Genomic DNA, 16,823 nt, shown 5'->3' with positions numbered 1-16,823 from the left:
TTTCAACATGATTGGAGATAACAAAAAACTGCAAGTCTGCACAGCACATTGTAACTGATGTCCTTTTCATTTAAATGTCACCTAGTAGCACAACAGACCTCCAGAATTTAACGTGTTTGACAAAACAGTTGCCCGGTCTTCACCAGTCTTCACTTGAAGAGTGCGTTGCTTTAGACAGCAGGGGGCGCCAGAAAATCACAAGTTGAAGTCAAACAACTTCAATGCTGCCTTCCCTTGCGGTCGGAAATAATCAAAAATGCTGCGAACAAACACGAATGGCGCAAAATTGTAGCTAATACAGATACCTACGGGTGGTAAATGTGAGTTTTGCGGCGATATGCTAGGTTCAACAATGTCCCATAACATTATCAAAACATAAAGCTATAAGTGTCTCAGTGATTATCAGGATGTTAGAACGATGAGCCATTGTTTTAAAATGAATTTATTATAGAACTCATTATTGTGTTGCAGCACAAATAACCTACATACACCGGATTTTATTAAATGAGTTACATTTATATAATCAACATTAACCGTGTGTTCAATTTAAGACATCCCCCATAGCGTCACTTAGCACGGGACAGAGAGGGGGGAGTTACGGAGGAGCATTGAAAGCAGCAGGACTTCAGCCTTCCGCGGGAAATTCAGAATAGCTTGCTTGTTTGGATTACAAACATAACAACGCTGCATAACACCACAAAACGCAAGTCCCTGACACATTAACGTTAGTGGGGGTTACTGGACCAGCCAACACAACAAAATGGTAAGCAGGTGTTCATCTTTATCTGCAGCTGATTTGCTTCGGAGACGCGTCGATCAGGCTAGCATTATCGAGCTAGCTCCAAGCTAACGTTAACTTCTGCTTTATCGTTAGCTACCAAACGGCAGTAACGTCACCTCGCTATAGTTCATACAAAAGGTCTTTAGAGTTACACACTTAGCAGTGCTAACTATTTCAGCGTTAGAGGACCAATGTTCGACTTAATTCAGACTGTGACCAGTTATATCTCTCCTGTGTTATACTAGTGACCACCAGTTCATGTCATCAGCGCACACCGTGTTCCTTACCGGAGGACGAATAAATACAGTGACATATTAACGTTAGAGGAAAGGTGGGCTTCTCTGTTGACTGTCAGGTGGAATAAAAATACTAAAAACTCGACAAACTCCAACAGAGTTTGGGTAATTTTCATTAGTTAAAGTTGGTCGTAGGTAATTTCTTCCTCGCGGAGGTGGGAGTAGCTCAGTGCTGCGCGTAGCGGCCGGAGGCGGTATTACAACAACAGTACCCATGTAGACTCCGTGGTAATAAAGAGCCACCACAGGCAGCAGTGACAGCCTATTAAACATGCATAGTTCACATTGCTGCAAATGGGGGACATATAGTGTTACATTTCCATGTTTTATGTCCATTAGTTTATTGTGTGCTAAGTACAAGCAAGACTTTGCATGGAAATGTGACCAAGCCCTCGTACAGTGTTTACTGCCACTTACATATCATTGTATTGCTGTCTAATATGGAAGCATATTAGCTGCTGTTACTGGGATGATCCAGGCCTTATGTTACGTCTGTTACAGTCAAAGAAGAAAGGACTAAGTTTGGAGGAGAAGAGAACTCGCATGATGGAGATTTTCTTTGAAACGGTGAGTATCAATACAACACAAGGCCTCCCAGCTCATGTAAAAAAGCATAAAGGTGGTGGTGTCCTAATTTTAAAAACCTGCAACACAGAGCAGGATGATCTTAGAAGAAATGCACCACTTTGTGGGTTTCTCTGTCATTGATAGTCATACACACAAATACTTTTCACAACCAAACTGCAAAGTCAGATTAACCATGTTAAAATGAGATCACTGCAAATAGAATCAGGAAATTAATAGTACAGAAAATGAAACATGTTTAGGCTACTTAAAATAGGTAGACAATGAATAAAAATACCTGGACTTGTTACTGTGTATTTTAAAACAATGATGAATATAAATTCTTAAATATATCCGTTTCTAGAAAGCCCAAACATAGTGCAGCCAAAATGTACTGAGACAGATGATAAATAGTGCTGTTTTCTATTTCCTTGAATGTGTTTTCTCATCCTCTTTGTAGAAAGATGTGTTTCAGCTGAAAGACATCGAGAAGATCGCCCCGAAGACAAAGGGCATAAGTGAGTAATGATCAACAGGTTTAGCAAACGAGTGTTATTAATAATGATTTTTTATTTTTATTGTCATTTTCTAAAGTGTTCAGGTTGGCTGCCTGTTTAGCAAAATATATACAGTCTCTCTTTTGTGTGTTTCCTCTACTGGTTTCTAACTAAGTAAATTAAAGTCAACACTTTTACTCAGCAGACGATTAGTTTATTATTGATTAATCTGCCAATTATTTTCACACCCAATCATTTAGTCTGTATTGTGTCAAAAATCCTGAAAAATGCTTGTCACAATTTCCCAGAGCCCCACAGTGGCATCTTCAAATTGTTTCTTTTGTCCAGCCAACAGTCCAAATCTTTACTAGACTGATCATAAATGACAAAGGAAAGCAGCAAATCCTGACATTTAAGAAGCTGGAACCAGCAAATATTTGACACTTTTGCTCCAAAAATGACTGAATCGATTATCAAAACAGCTGAAAAAGATTTGCTTCTCTCAATTGATTACTCGGCTGATCATTGCAGCTTTAGTCAGAGCTATTGTTGCATTACTCTTGGTGTAATCTAACAACTGTCAACTCACTGAATGTCAGACAAAGACAGGCAAATATTCAAAGATACAAGAACCATGCTTTGGTTTAGATGCTTGAAGAGTAATCAGTGAGATAAAACATGCATGAATACAAACAAAGGTATTTTAAGGAAATAACCATCAGTTTATTTCAGACCATGCAGTCAGTGTCGACAGGCGCTGCACCCTCATGCATTCTTGAAAACGCTGTGGTGACAGGCTTGCAGGATCACCATGACTACCAGAACTAGCTGATGCCAATTTAGCCGTATTTAGATCGGGGTCTATCAGCGGCAGTAATCTCACAGCACAGAGAGCTGTTGAAAGCTTTTGGTTCTTAAATAAAACATATTCCCTCAGTGTCAACATGGAGCCTGACACTGTAAACACTGAAGGGGAAATGTATTTAAAAAAAGTGGATTTTTAAGTGCTGCACCCTGTGAGGCTGATGTTTGGATGAAGCGAGGAGGGATTTTTGTCTTAAAGTGGACATTAATCTGGAGAAACCGGATCGTGCTGCCGTGATTGAAAGCACATGTTTTTGACCCCCTTACTTGGGCAAGATGTAGTGACTGGGTGATGGGGGAAGGGGGCAACAAGAGATCTGTATTGTGGGCATGTGTTCCTGTAAAAGGGGAGGAAATGTGAGAAAAGGGGCCAAAAGAGTGATCTCAACTAGATTGAAAAAAGAGTGGTAATAACATACTGGTGGCCCTTAAAAGGCATTGTTGTTGAAAAAGGCAAAAAGGTATTTGAATGGGAGACGAAGGACTGGAAAAGACAGTTCTGAACTCATGCACATACACAGTTTGGTTGATCCCTCCTAGTATTTTCCATTTCCGACCCATTTTCGTTTTTATTTTTGCTGCTGTTCGACATCCTCTCAGGACTCAGCGCAGCTCAGCTCTTAACATAGCAGATAAGCTCTCTCAGTTTCACAGTGGACCGGCTGAGCTAACGTGTGGGAGTATCACATTTCACCGCTGACACTCGTCAAGATGGAACTCCTGCTCTCGTACATCCTCTCATGCACTGTTCTCTCAGATAAGTATAAAGGGGCCAGATAGGCTGCTGATGTGTGGGTTTAGTTTTGTGAACATTTGAGTGTTAAGCCTTGCCAGCAGTAAAAATGAGAGCTGCTGCTGACTTGTGTTTTTTAAACCCTCAGTGGAGTGAATTATTATATCTAACATCAGACGATACTGCCTGAAGGCTTCGAAGCTTGTAACAGTGACACACCGAACATAAACGAGTTGTTCACAAATCAAAGCAGCAGAACATGAAAACAACCCTGATTCCTAAAAAGCTTGGATGCTGTGTAAAACGTAAATAAAAACAGAATGCAGTCATTTCCACATTAACTGTTTATGTTCAATCTGAACCTCGCTCCGTCCTCGCTTGCGATCGACTGAGCCTTTCCAGGATGCCCCTTTCATACCCAATCATGACACTATCACCTGTTACCAATCAACCTGTTTACCTGTGGAATGATCCAAACAGGTGTTTTTGGAGCATTCCACATCTTTTCTAGTCTTTAGTTGCTCCTGTCCCAACTTGTTTGTAATGTGTTGCTGCATCAATCTTTTACATCTTTACCATCTTTACTATCTTTTACACACTTTTTTTGGGGTCAGGGTTGTATTATCAACTCTGCTGGGAAGGCAAAGGAATGACTGAACATGGAGGATTGTGGACCTTTTTAACATGGAAGCTGTGCTCTCTTCTCTGTGCTGCTTACAGCTCCCATGTCGGTGAAGGATGTGCTGCAGAGCCTGGTGGATGACAACATGGTGGACTGTGAAAGAGTGGGCACATCCAACTACTACTGGGCCTTTCCCAGCAAGGCCCTGCATGCTCGCAAGCACAAACTGGAGGAGCTGCAGAAACAGGTGAGGGAATTCAGCTTAAGTCTGGAAACGGTTAGTTTACGTCTCAAAAGCTGCAGATTTTACAAAACAAAGTAAGATGAATGCAGAACAACTTGCTCTATACATCATAGAGGCTGTGATGGACAGTATCCCGGCAGAGGTTTCCACAAACAAAATATATTTTATGAAAGGAGAAGATGAATTTAAACAGATTTTAGTCAAAGGATGTTGTGTTTCCTGTTAGAAGACGTTGCTCACTGTAGCTCACAGCAAATGAAGTCATCCTGTTAATAATAAGCACAGCACAGAAACACTTTCAGAAATAGAAAACAAAACGAAGAATGGGAAGAAAATGCAAACGAGCTGCAGATTACGGGCAAGTTCCTCTGAGTTAACTTTTTTTTTTCATCTTCTTATTCTTAATATTCAAAATAAACAGGAACAAGAAAAGGGCAGTATTTATAACTTCAAACCGAGAATCTCTCATGTTACATTTGGTGGCTTTTGTGCGAGATTTGTTGTCACAGAAACTGTCGCTGCCGCTCGTCTTTGAACGTCTCGCTGCCTGTTGTGTCCCACTTCCCTCTCCTGTTGCGTGGCGGACAGATGGTGTGAGGGAGGTGACTCCATGGAGAATGTTGGCCACCAGATTTCTGGGACAGAAGTTTGATGCTGTAGAGCAGCAATCTGTCACAGAATAATGACGTGTGACTGTACTGTAAGCACTACAGTAGTGCGGGCATGGATGAGATGCCACAGCAGTTTAGATTTACTGTAGAGTCCTGATGTGGAACGGGACGGTTAAAATCGCGTCATCTATCTAACACAGCAGTGTATATTCACGTGCTTGACGTTTCGACTGTCGGCTGTGTAGAGTATGAATGGAAAAAGTTGGGATTTATAAACAAATTTCAACGCCGCTTCTTTTCTTTCAGCCAAATCAGTTGTAGGGCAGCTTTAGCCGCACAGTTTACAGCACTGTAATGAGCGATTCATGCTAGTAAACATCACCCTTTACTGCCAAGATTTTAAGAGTGAATGCAAACCAGTGAAAAGCTGCAAAGGCAAAGTGACCAGTGCTGATTTTAGTTGGTCTCACTAACTTTTTAAAATCTTCTTTATTGCCTGTTTGTTCTTTGTTCTTTTCCTGCCTCTCCTTTTTATTCTGTTACTGTACCTCGTACATTTCCTCAGCGTGGGATCAATAAAGTCTTATCTTTCACTAAACGACTTTATGGCAGAATACAGGAGAATCTCTTTTCCTTGGTGGCAGTTTGGTGTCACATAAACTAAATGTTAAACTCCTTTACTCTCAAGAAATCTGAAGCAAAGCAGCGGAAAGAATCTCTCGAAAAATCAGTGGAAAAAGCCAAAGTGGGACGTCAAGATACAGTAAGAATATTTTCAGATGCACCTTGTTCAGAAAAATCTTTTCTTCTTCTTCTTTTTTTTCTGTTAAGACTTGAAAATCTCCCATATGATCTCTGTTTGTGCAGAATGAGAGGAGCTCCCTGCTGAAGGAGCTGAAGGCTCTCAGAGAGGAGCGAGCTCATCTGCAGGCCGAGTTGGAGAAATACAGGGAGTGTGACCCGGAAGTCATCGAGGAGATGAGTGAGTACGAGTGCGACGTGACACATCTTAGCTTCAATCAGGTCACCTACGATCACTGATCAGACGAATCGAGCCTCCTGTAAAATGCTGGTCTGAGTGTGTCTCATATGTCATGTCATTGACAGTGTAGTCAAACAGCAAGTACAACTAATTCATGTGTTCTCTTACATGTATTTCATGCAGTGAGCTTGTAGTTAGCCACTGTCTGAGTGATTTTTGTTCTAAAAAGTTAATTTGACTCACCAGAGAATAAGATGGACTCCAACATCAGGAGGCTCATCAAGGCAGATGGTGCCGGGAGCTGGGCAACGTCCAAGAAACAAACCATTTGAGGTGGTGGTCTGGTTTCACACCAGATGATCAAAAATGGTGCATTGGGAGCTGAATTATTTCACTGCAGCCTCCCACAAATTGTCAGATATTAGATGAACGTTCTCACCTGTGTTTTAGCTGCTCAGCACATCACACATTCAGTGCAGAGATGGGCACAGTGATGGAAATGATATCAGGAGAAACATCCAAATCACCAGTTCTGCGATGAACTTGGCCACCAGTCAAAATCACCCACTCACTGTGCTAAAAAAAAACCCCAAACAGGACATGGAAAAACATACTTTACACCCTCAATTTCCCTCCTCTCACATTTCACTGAACGCTATCTTGGATGTTCAGACAGCTCAAAATAAGGTGTGAATGCATCCAGATACATTAAAGAGATTTATCCAGAATCAGTGGTGAGCAGGAACACGTGACTGCGTTCACATGCGGTGCAGATGTATGAATGCAAAGTCTGGCCTGGCTGCATTGAAGGACTGCCACATCAGCTTTACAGTGTGTTTATAGAACAACAGTCCACCCAAAGACAGTGGGATACAGTCTGTGTGCCTGTGCCACAAAACATTACTTTGAGGCGCTTGTCACGGGGGTCCGCATCTCGAATTGTACTGTGAAGATCAAACATATTTTGCCTGTAGCAGCAGGGTTGCAGTTTCTCACAGTCAAACGAAAGTGTGAACAAGGAAGTGAAGATTGATGACAAGTGGTCACTCAACGTGCGTTTAAGATGCACTCTTAGGTCAGCTTGATCAACAAACAGTGTGAACCTCCCTGCTGAAGCCGAGGTGTCTCTGCTCAGATCTCAAGACTTGCTCGTCAGTTTTAATTGTGGTCTAAATGAGTCTCGTAACCTCTGATCTCAGCCCGAAGGGTTTGGTGTTAAAAGCTTTTCAAAGCACTGTCCGTGACTCATTCACCGGCTCTTGCACATCTCCTCACAATGCTCACAGCTATTAATGGTATTACAAAAATCCTCACCTGCCTTCTGTTCATGTTACAGCTGACCTGTGGTAAAGGGTGTGTGTTATTTTATGGACACATGTGTGGTGTCATAAAAATCTGGTCTGTTTGCCTGCACCTCCCAGTGCTTCTCCAAGCATGCAGCCGGTCTGCACACAGTTCTGCTGGCATTTTCCACTCCAATGTGACAATATTGTCAAGAGCACTAATAACCACATGCAGGCAGATAACTCTGCCTGACTAATCTGAATCTAAATGAGACATTTGGTGTTTTGAAAGTATCTGAAATGAAGTAAATTTTGGGGCTCTGGTAAGATAACTCTTACCATGAAGGAAATTACATTCAGTCAAGGCCAAACACGTCCATGAAAGCTGTCGTGTAGGTGATATCTGTAAATAATTACTGTGTCAAAGGCAGCTGGACTTATTGTTTAGGATAAATTTTCAGGATATTGAGTATTTGACACAGTCCATCTATATAATAGAGGCCAGATTTCCTATGGAATTAGCCATAAGGGCTCTTAATTTGGCCTGAAGTGTAGAAGTGTAAACGGAAAGTGAACTTGAACGGCAAGCAGCTGCCACATAGTGTGCAAGCTAAATATCCTCTGCTCTGATTGGTAGACAGAACAAAAAAATATAATGAATTGTACTTTCAGCTCGGTGCCAAGCGAAAATCCAAAAAGTCCTTCAACATTTTTATTTGGATCCCTGAGAAATAACGTCACGATGAAGCAGAAACTCAGCCTCTGCTGCGGCTGTGATAAACTTATTGCCAAGCTTTAATCTCTGTAACAGCTGTTGGATTCCCAATCCAAACACCAGGAAAGCTTTTTTTACAGCTATCTGAACAGAGACTGAAAAGGTTTTTTTCCCTCTAGAAATACTGACAAATTTAACAAAACAGTCGAGCAGATTGCACCGAAGCATTAAATGCTAATCCATAATAGTCATCTGATCTTGTTTGGAAGTCAAACAGAGATATTAGAGGTTTATCTTTGTTCTCGGGGGATATACGAGGAATCCAGGAACATCCTATCTATTAACTGACATCTGTGTGAACTCTTATGTTCACTCTGTGGAGTTGCTCTCTGTCTTGTGGCAGTAATTTGGGCTGATCTATGTTCTGCCTGTGTGTGTGTGTGTGTGTGTGTGCGTGCGTGCGTGCGTGCGTGCGTGCGTGCGTGCGTGCGTGCGTGTGTGTGATGGACAGTGGACGTTCTATAATGTGATGAAGATGACCCATAATGCAGATTCAGTGGATAGACCCAAGGAAGGAGAAGCTTCCTCTCACTTTCACTGACTTTTGTTTTCGATATCGCTGTCTCCACTTGCCTGCAGGACTTCCTTCTCTTTTAAAGACACCGCACACACGCACACACACACGCACGCACACACACACACACACAGAGGCTTGTTGCAGTTTCCCCTCAGTGAAAGCTGAATTGTGCTCAGAGTGTCTAGCATGATGTTATGTCTACTGCTGAGGTGCTTGGATTGAACTTGCAGACTGGGCTCAGATCTGTTCGTGCAGCTGTGGATCAGACAGCATCTTTAAAGCAGATGTTTTGTGTGGAGGAATGTAACTAAGTACTTTTATTCAGTTAAAACCCTAAAACAATGAAATCCTAGTTGCATGTCTGTGCATCAAGAATAATAGTCCAATACTATGATATGTAATAATTTAGACGTGGGAAACTCATGAGTTCAGTTTGTGTTAATTATTGGTCTAAAAGTTTACTTAATGATTTTAAATGAACATCACTGGGTCAAAATTGACCTGGTTTAGATCAATATAGCACCAATGCAGTATTGGGTTGACCTTATCTGGTTCCAAAGGGTCATTTTGACTCATCGTTTCACCTTAAACTGTCATGAATTTATTGGTAATTGTACAAAATGATGTGCAAATGACATCCACAGTTGCAGTACAACACTTTGGGTAATTTACCCAGCAGTAAAAAAAAAAAAATATTATTAATGCACATTTGAACATTTTGAACCATTAGTGCCTTTTTATTTTGAAGGTTTTTGTGGAATATGAATAATAAAAATGAGTCAACAATAACAGAAGCACACTTTCAGTGAGTGAATAAGGGCTTTACTGTAAAAAGTGTGTCAGTGCCAAAGGGTCATTCAGACTCAAACGTAAGCTAAGCTTTGTTTACTTGTCCTCTGCTCTCATGACAACAGACACACGCCACCAGTTTTTATGTACAAATGATTGCGTATTGGATTTCTTTGAGACGGCTTTTGCCCTGAGCATGTTTGACTGTGGTCGCCGCACCCATGGACCAACAATAAGCTGCTGTGTTCACACAGGTGGGATTAAAACCTCAAACATGACGATTCCAACTGAAACTAAAACGTAAACACTCGATCGGGGTCGGTGTGGAAGTGCGACTCGTCTCATCAGATCAGACCAGAATAAATTTACAGCCATATTGAAGGGAACCTTGACAAGCTCACAGATTTATTCATGATTTTAAAATTATTTTAAATTCTTACATGACTTGCTTACAAAAGGAACTTTTTTCATGATTATGTTTCTTTAGGGTCATAGACAAGACAAGCATGAGACAAGATTGTCTCAGATGAGTAAATGATACTTTCTTAGGCAGTAACAATGCTAACAGTAAGATATATTGTTTTATTCATGTTCAGGGTGCCCTTTTAACATCTAGACAGGGACAACTGATTAAACATGGGTCCAACTTAGACGCATTTACAGCTCCAGCAGGTAAACCTCAAGTCAAAGCTCAGCGGGCCGTCACCGCTGCTGGTCTGACTGGTAGTGGATGTGATGTTGGTGCGTTCATGTACCCTTCAGCTGTGTTTCTTTCGGCATCCAAATTCAGATGTTCCTCCCACCTGCAGCTTCTGTTTATTTTGGTGGATATCTTTTGTTTCCACAGTGTTATTATCAATAAAATGGCTCATATTAGCTGATCTTAGGATGTTGCTCCCCAGCAAAGCTGGCAAATAAGTGTCTGTTGATGGTTAATACGGGTGCAACCAAAGGTTATATGTGTCCACTGGTAAAAGGTAAAGTGATTATTCCAGGTGGATAGAAATGCATCGATGTTACCTGCTGTTGTTTGAGGATTCAGTTTTCTGGGTCACCAAACATGTCACTTAAAACACGAGCCATGCTGTTCGAGCATGTTGTTCAGCTCTGCTTCAGGTTTGTAGAACTAGCACTGTGGGGAGTGGGGGGTGGGGGTGGGGGGGTGCAGGCCAAACTGTCCACTGTAATTTAGTAGTAAATCACCACCTGTTCATACAGTGTGGCTGGAGCTGTCCAATCACCACATCACTGCCCATACTTTCCTCCATAAAGAATATTGTTTGCTGCTGAGTCACAAAACACACACACACACACACACACACACACACACACACACACTCTGTTTGTATATGCAACAGAAAGTGGATGATGATGTTTATCTCATGTGTAACATGAATACACAGTCTAATGAAGTGTAACTCATCATGTCACCGGTAATCTTTACAAATGGCTTTGCTGCTTGTTCAGCAGGCGTCAGTGAGTTTTAATCACAGGCTGCTGCCTCGTTTTGAGCAATAATGCAAAACTGACTTTAATTGATTGCAAGTCATCTTGTCCTTCCTCTGGTGTAAATAATGCAGCGAATAATAATTCACTCTTAGCGCACGTTGCAGAAATAATGCATAAAGCTCATATTTTGTTTTGCAGGAAAGTCGAACGCTGTAGCAAAAGACGCTGTTTCCAGGTGGACAGGTGAGTCATCTCCTCTTTTATCTGGAGTCAAGCTCAAATAGTTGATCGACTGTTGGCAACAATGTAATAATTTATTAATGTTTACGTCATTTCTCAAGCCAAAATGCAAACATTTGATGCTTCTCAGATGTGAGACTTTGCTTGTTTTATTTGTCTTACATTATAGTAAATTGAATTTTTGGGGGGTTTTGTTCAGATAAAAGAAGAAATAAGAATTGAACTCAGGGCTGAAACTAATCGTTATTTGCATTATAGATTACAACATGAGGTTTTCACATTGTTTGTTTTATTCAACCAACTGTCCAAAACCCAAAGATACAAACCCATCAGATACATCGGCTGATTGATTAATAATCCTTGCAGCTCATCGTTAGTCGCTGCCTTAATATGGAGTCAACAGCACGGTTACCTCAGAAAGCTGCTGAATATCCTGCTCAAAAAGCAGACCTTACTCCATTCACTCCACTTTAACGCTCTCAAATTCACAAAGTCCAGGCTGTAAGGGCACTTTGTGTTGACATGTCACCTCCCAGGAGTCAACAGTTAACACAGTGTGTGCAATGGTTGACCTACACAGTAACCCTGGAGACAGCTGACCTCTGGGGATCATGGCAGCCAGCCGGCCCGGCTGGTGTTTTCACTCTCTGGGTCAACAAAGTCAAGTTGTCAGTTTTAGTTGGCGCATTTTTTCTTTACTTCCTTAAAATTATATTCATTTTAAGAAGCTGTGAGTCATATCTGCCTGTTCCAGGACTTGAACTTCACTCTGGGGTGGACACTGCTAAACAAATACACACGAGCCAGCAATCAGCATCAGCGTGTTTCCTCACAGGACTGTAGAACTGCTGCTGTAGGACAAGCACAGTGCAGGTTTTACTACAAGCTGTGATGCTTTCAGCTATCCTGCTGTGACTAACAGCACGGTTTTGTCGGTTCTCTCGATCAGGAGTTTTTAAGGAATGTGTTGCTCTGTTGCATTTTGACCAAACACTAAAATCAACACAGCAAAACCAGATTTTCCAGTCCAGTTCCTGCATCTTTGTGCGCCTTCATTCTATTATTGCTGGCGTTATTTCAGCGTCTAGTCCGGTCAGTGTTGTGTGGCTTTAACCAGCAGCCCTGAAACACACCCACACATAAAGACACACACACACACACACACACACACACACACACACATGCCCTGACACAGTTAATCAATGCACTTCAGCAGCATATTGTCACACCTCAGGTGGAGGGCTTTACTAACAGCATGATTCACAGTTTATTGACTTAAACCCGATAAAACAGGCGATAGTCTACAGGAAGCTGTTTGATTTACTTTCACTTTGTCTCTTAAGTCACCTAAGTGTAAAAGTTACTTACCTTCAGTTCATAGGAACTCGTTTTAGATTGTAGAGTAAACTGCAATAGAGAACATGAATTATATGATATATAATAATAGAATTATCCTCTCTGATTACAGCCAAGTGGAGGCTGCTTGTGTGTCTCTAAGCTGATTGGTAAATGACATACAGTCAGATTAAACAAAATGACACAAAAAGGTCTTCTGACATTAGAGAAGATTTGTTCACCATCACACATCATCGCATTCACGACATGTTTTATTTGAAATAAAACATTTTTAAATATGAATCACAAACATGCAGAGTTCATGCTTCTATTTTATTACTCGACAGAAACCTCAGTGTTTTAATTGACGGCAGCCTCACTTTGAACAGCCAGATCTAATCTGCCATCTGTGTGTTTCTAAGATTAAGACTTTTCTGTCCACCAAAAACTGTAAAACAGGCCTTTATGCTTTTAGTTCATCGCAGCTTGACTGCATCTCCCTTTTCTCTGTCTGCAGTAAAAACTCTCTCGTCTGCACAGTTAATCCAAAATGCAGCCGCCAGGATTTAAACAGGTGCCAGAAATTACACCTGTCCTTCCAACCTTCACCTGGCTGCCTGTTAGTTTTAGTGTTGATTTTAAAATTTTGCTTATCACTTTTAAGCCTGAAACCATCTGACCCATAGCTACATTTGTTGTCATTGGAAGATGCCCATTTCTTCATTGAAGTCTCATCTTGTTTTTCTTTTGTTGTTCTTATTGCTTTCATTACTGACACCTTCATGATTCTGCTGTTTGCTGTTTCTACCCTGCAAAGCATTTTGGAGACCTTGTTTTGGAAAGCTGCTGCATACATTAAGCTTTAAATGATTATAAATGATCTGCTTTGATAGCAGTTTATACTGCAGTCAACAGAGTGCAGTAAAATGGAAATAGACTGAGCTGATTATGTGCATCATGCATTATTAATTGAATCAAAGAATTTGCAGAGGAGCTAATGTGAAGCTAATGAATTAGTCAGTTTTGCAAATACTCCACCTCCTCTTGATTGAGGGGAAAGTGCCAAAAATGCAAATAAAAATTAATAAACAAACAAAATTAAAACACAATTAAGTCTCAATCAGGAACATTTCCAGACACTTGTTAAAATTCAATCTCACACAGCTCCACCTGACAGATTTGGTATCTAATCCAACCACCAACCTCATCAAGGCCCGTAATGACCCAACACATTCACCCTAATTGTACAAATCATGCCCAGGTGTGGGAAATGGTCACTGGTGGGAAACGTTCTGTGTTCAGGAAGTAGTAATCCAATCTTCAGCCACAATAACTAAACTTTTGCCAAAGCAGCATCGAACAAGTGCTTGAGAGCAGTGAGACAGATGGTTTGTCCTTGGACTCCACTGTTATTCTCAAGTCCAAGAATATTCTCATAATCCCAGACTGACTGTGCTATCCATGATACCACAATAACACCGGAGGGGCGAGTGCGTCAGTGTATTTTGATTCATTAAACAAAGATTTTGATGTGTTTTCAGACAATATTTTCTCCATCAAGTCATGGACAAAGAAGAAGTTCGCCTTTGATGACAGCCGCATTAATAAAGCCTTTGGGATCCCCGATGACTTTGACTACATGGACTGAGTTCATGGTAACAGTGAGGTTTGAGCTTCAGTTTGAAGGCAGTATACCTGGCCTCAGCAGTCCCAGCTTATGTTCTGTGTATTAGAGTTAAAGCAAATGTTCCAGGATTGACATTTGCGGTGGCATTTGAATGAGGATGGCTCTCAGTAAGCTCTCAGTAGCGGACGTACTTCATCAGAGGATAGGTTGCTTTCATGCAACCAGAGAAGAGAGGCACCGACCATTAGTGGCTGCGAGGGGTGACACAACCTAGCTGCCTGACTTTTGGGACACCTGTTTGCATGAAAACTGAGAGCCCCAAGTTGATGATGGACAGGAATCAACACTTAACACATCTGTGCAGCCAATGATCTAATTTATATGGTTTAAACAGATGGTTTGGAATCAAATGCCGGTGCACTTTTTTCCTAAGTTTTCCCGGTTTTATTTTTGCTTGGTGGGGCTGTTCTTGTTCTTCATTCACCAAGTGCACTGGGACTGACAGGAGAATTAAATTACAGAGGATATGTTTAGGATATGTTATGTCTACACGTGCTGTAAATATTTAAAGAACATTTACGTTTTGCACGACCTCTTTTCTCGTGTTGCAAATAAAATGTCCCTCTGAGTTTTACGAGCCATTTTATGCAGTTGCATTCCTTCCAAAACTTTGGGTGCAGCATACGAATGCACTCACTCAGGGTCTCCTATCGTCTGTGCTTTCATTTCTTTAGAAACTGCCACTGGAATATTTTAAAATCTGTCACAAAAGCACTGGATTTTCTTCCCCAGAGTTGCACACTCACTTTCTGTATGAACAAAAAAAGGGAACACTGTCAAGACATGTCTAGAATGACTGTTGTCCTGCTTATTTTCCTCCCTTTTTCTGTCAAACCAGATGCAAAACAGGTAGTTGTGTGTTCTGCATTAACTCACTGACCTAGTTGCCAATGTGTCTGGCTTGGTTGATTTAAATTTCAAATGTGCTTCCATGCTTGTCTTCCTCATCAGTTAGCTTTCTTTCCAGTTGATTGATAATATGTAAACACTGTTAGCTCCCTGTCCAGTCATTGCTTGCTTTTTATTTGTATTTTCTTAATGCAGCTAATTATCTGTAAGCCATTAAAGAGGAAGTGTTAAGAGGCAGATTTTATGTGAACGATATGTGTCCTTACTTCCTAATGCTTCGAAGACCATAAGTTCAGTTATTTACACTAATGAGGATAATCTTCTACAAGACCATGTGCAGATACAAATAACAGTGCTCTTACATGTTGGATATAAATTGCAGCTATCCTAAAGCTCCTAATTAGAAGTACACTGTAGTGACACTGATCCAGAAAAAAAATGCCTGTATTCGTAGCTGTACTCTTGTTTGTTGGAGCTGACACACCCACAGAAGAGTAGCCTGAGTGTACGTTCATGTGTGTACCTGCCCAACCTGTCCCAACAATGATTCACGAGTCTGACTCGCTGCATGTCAAAGCTCTTCTCGAAGGCTGTGCATAGTTTTACCTCACTGTCGCTCACTTAAAGACTACTGTTAGCTGCAGCGTCTTAGGTTAAACATGGTCAAAGACGTCAGCGATGCAATAATTATGCTGACTTTAGACTTTCACTTAACCTAAAGTACAGGCCAAAAGAGGGACATAAGATTATACATCACAAAACTGATGCATAGATCACTTTTATTGCATGTAAAGGTTCCATCAAGTAGGATAAACACAGATTTTAGCTAATTTAATTTTAAAAGTCTTGTACTCAGGTACTGTTATCAGTAAAATGGACTGAATGTATCAGAAGTAAAGGTGCTGGTTTTGTAGAAAAATAGACACTGACTGATTATAAATTACATTTTTGGACTGTTAAAACAGCGCACAAGTAGCATTGTACTGATGGAGCTGGTTTTAACTACTTTATATACAGTTTGGTAGTTTAGAGCAGTTCCTCAGTTGCTCATAGTTCTCATAATCAAGTTGGGATTCAGCTGTATTTTTTAAATATGGGATAATTTTAAGTCAAATGTTTATCTGTAGTGTAGCTCTTAACTATAACTGGCAGATATATATATACTGGGGTAAAAAGTCCAATTATCTTCCTTGAAATGTAGCAGAATAGTATTAAATAGCAAAATGTACAAGTACAGTACTTGAGCAAAGCTACTGTACACCACTGAGTAATATGTGCAGGTGTGTAAGGTTCTGGTGTATTATTCAGATCCTTTACTCAATAAAAGTACAAATATTGAAAAATAAAAACAGTGAAACTCAAGCAAACTGTGCATGTATTGTGAGGAAAATGTTCTTGAAGTATCAAAAGTAAAAGTACAAGTGTTAGACTACTCCATGCTGATGCATTCGTGTGCATCTTTTTATACTGTACTTGGCTGAGGTGGCGATAACTAATTGTTTAATATGTATTGTAATGGTGCATCATAGTTTATAAACTGACCGTGTTTTGTGTGTAAAATCTTAATATGAAAAGTAACCAGTAACTACAGCTTTCACATAACTGTGGAGTGGAGTACAAGTATACAGTGGCACGAAGTGAAAATACTCAAGTTAAGTATAGGTACCTCTAATTTGTGCTTAAGTGCAGTGCTTGAGAAAATGTA

The 16,823-nt window shown here is 40.7% G+C and overlaps 1 protein-coding gene across 1 annotated transcript; it reads left to right on the top strand.

The window, feature by feature from the left end:
• Positions 1 to 592: 592 nt before the first annotated feature.
• Positions 593 to 15,356, top strand: mnd1 (meiotic nuclear divisions 1 homolog (S. cerevisiae)). Its single transcript, XM_076728706.1, has 8 exons — positions 593 to 763; positions 1,579 to 1,644; positions 2,102 to 2,159; positions 4,456 to 4,604; positions 5,901 to 5,975; positions 6,080 to 6,194; positions 11,206 to 11,250; positions 14,124 to 15,356. The coding sequence occupies exons 1-8, from the start codon at positions 761 to 763 to the stop codon at positions 14,228 to 14,230; spliced, it is 618 nt and encodes a 205-aa protein (XP_076584821.1). The 5' UTR covers positions 593 to 760; the 3' UTR covers positions 14,231 to 15,356.
• The last annotated feature ends 1,467 nt before the right edge of the window (positions 15,357 to 16,823 follow it).

Source organism: Chaetodon auriga, chromosome 4, assembly GCF_051107435.1.
Source record: "Chaetodon auriga isolate fChaAug3 chromosome 4, fChaAug3.hap1, whole genome shotgun sequence".
In the NCBI taxonomy this organism is placed as follows: Eukaryota; Metazoa; Chordata; class Actinopteri; order Chaetodontiformes; family Chaetodontidae; genus Chaetodon; species Chaetodon auriga.
The sequence above is the reverse complement of the archived record's forward strand: the minus strand, read 5'-3'. Positions and strand labels throughout refer to the sequence as shown.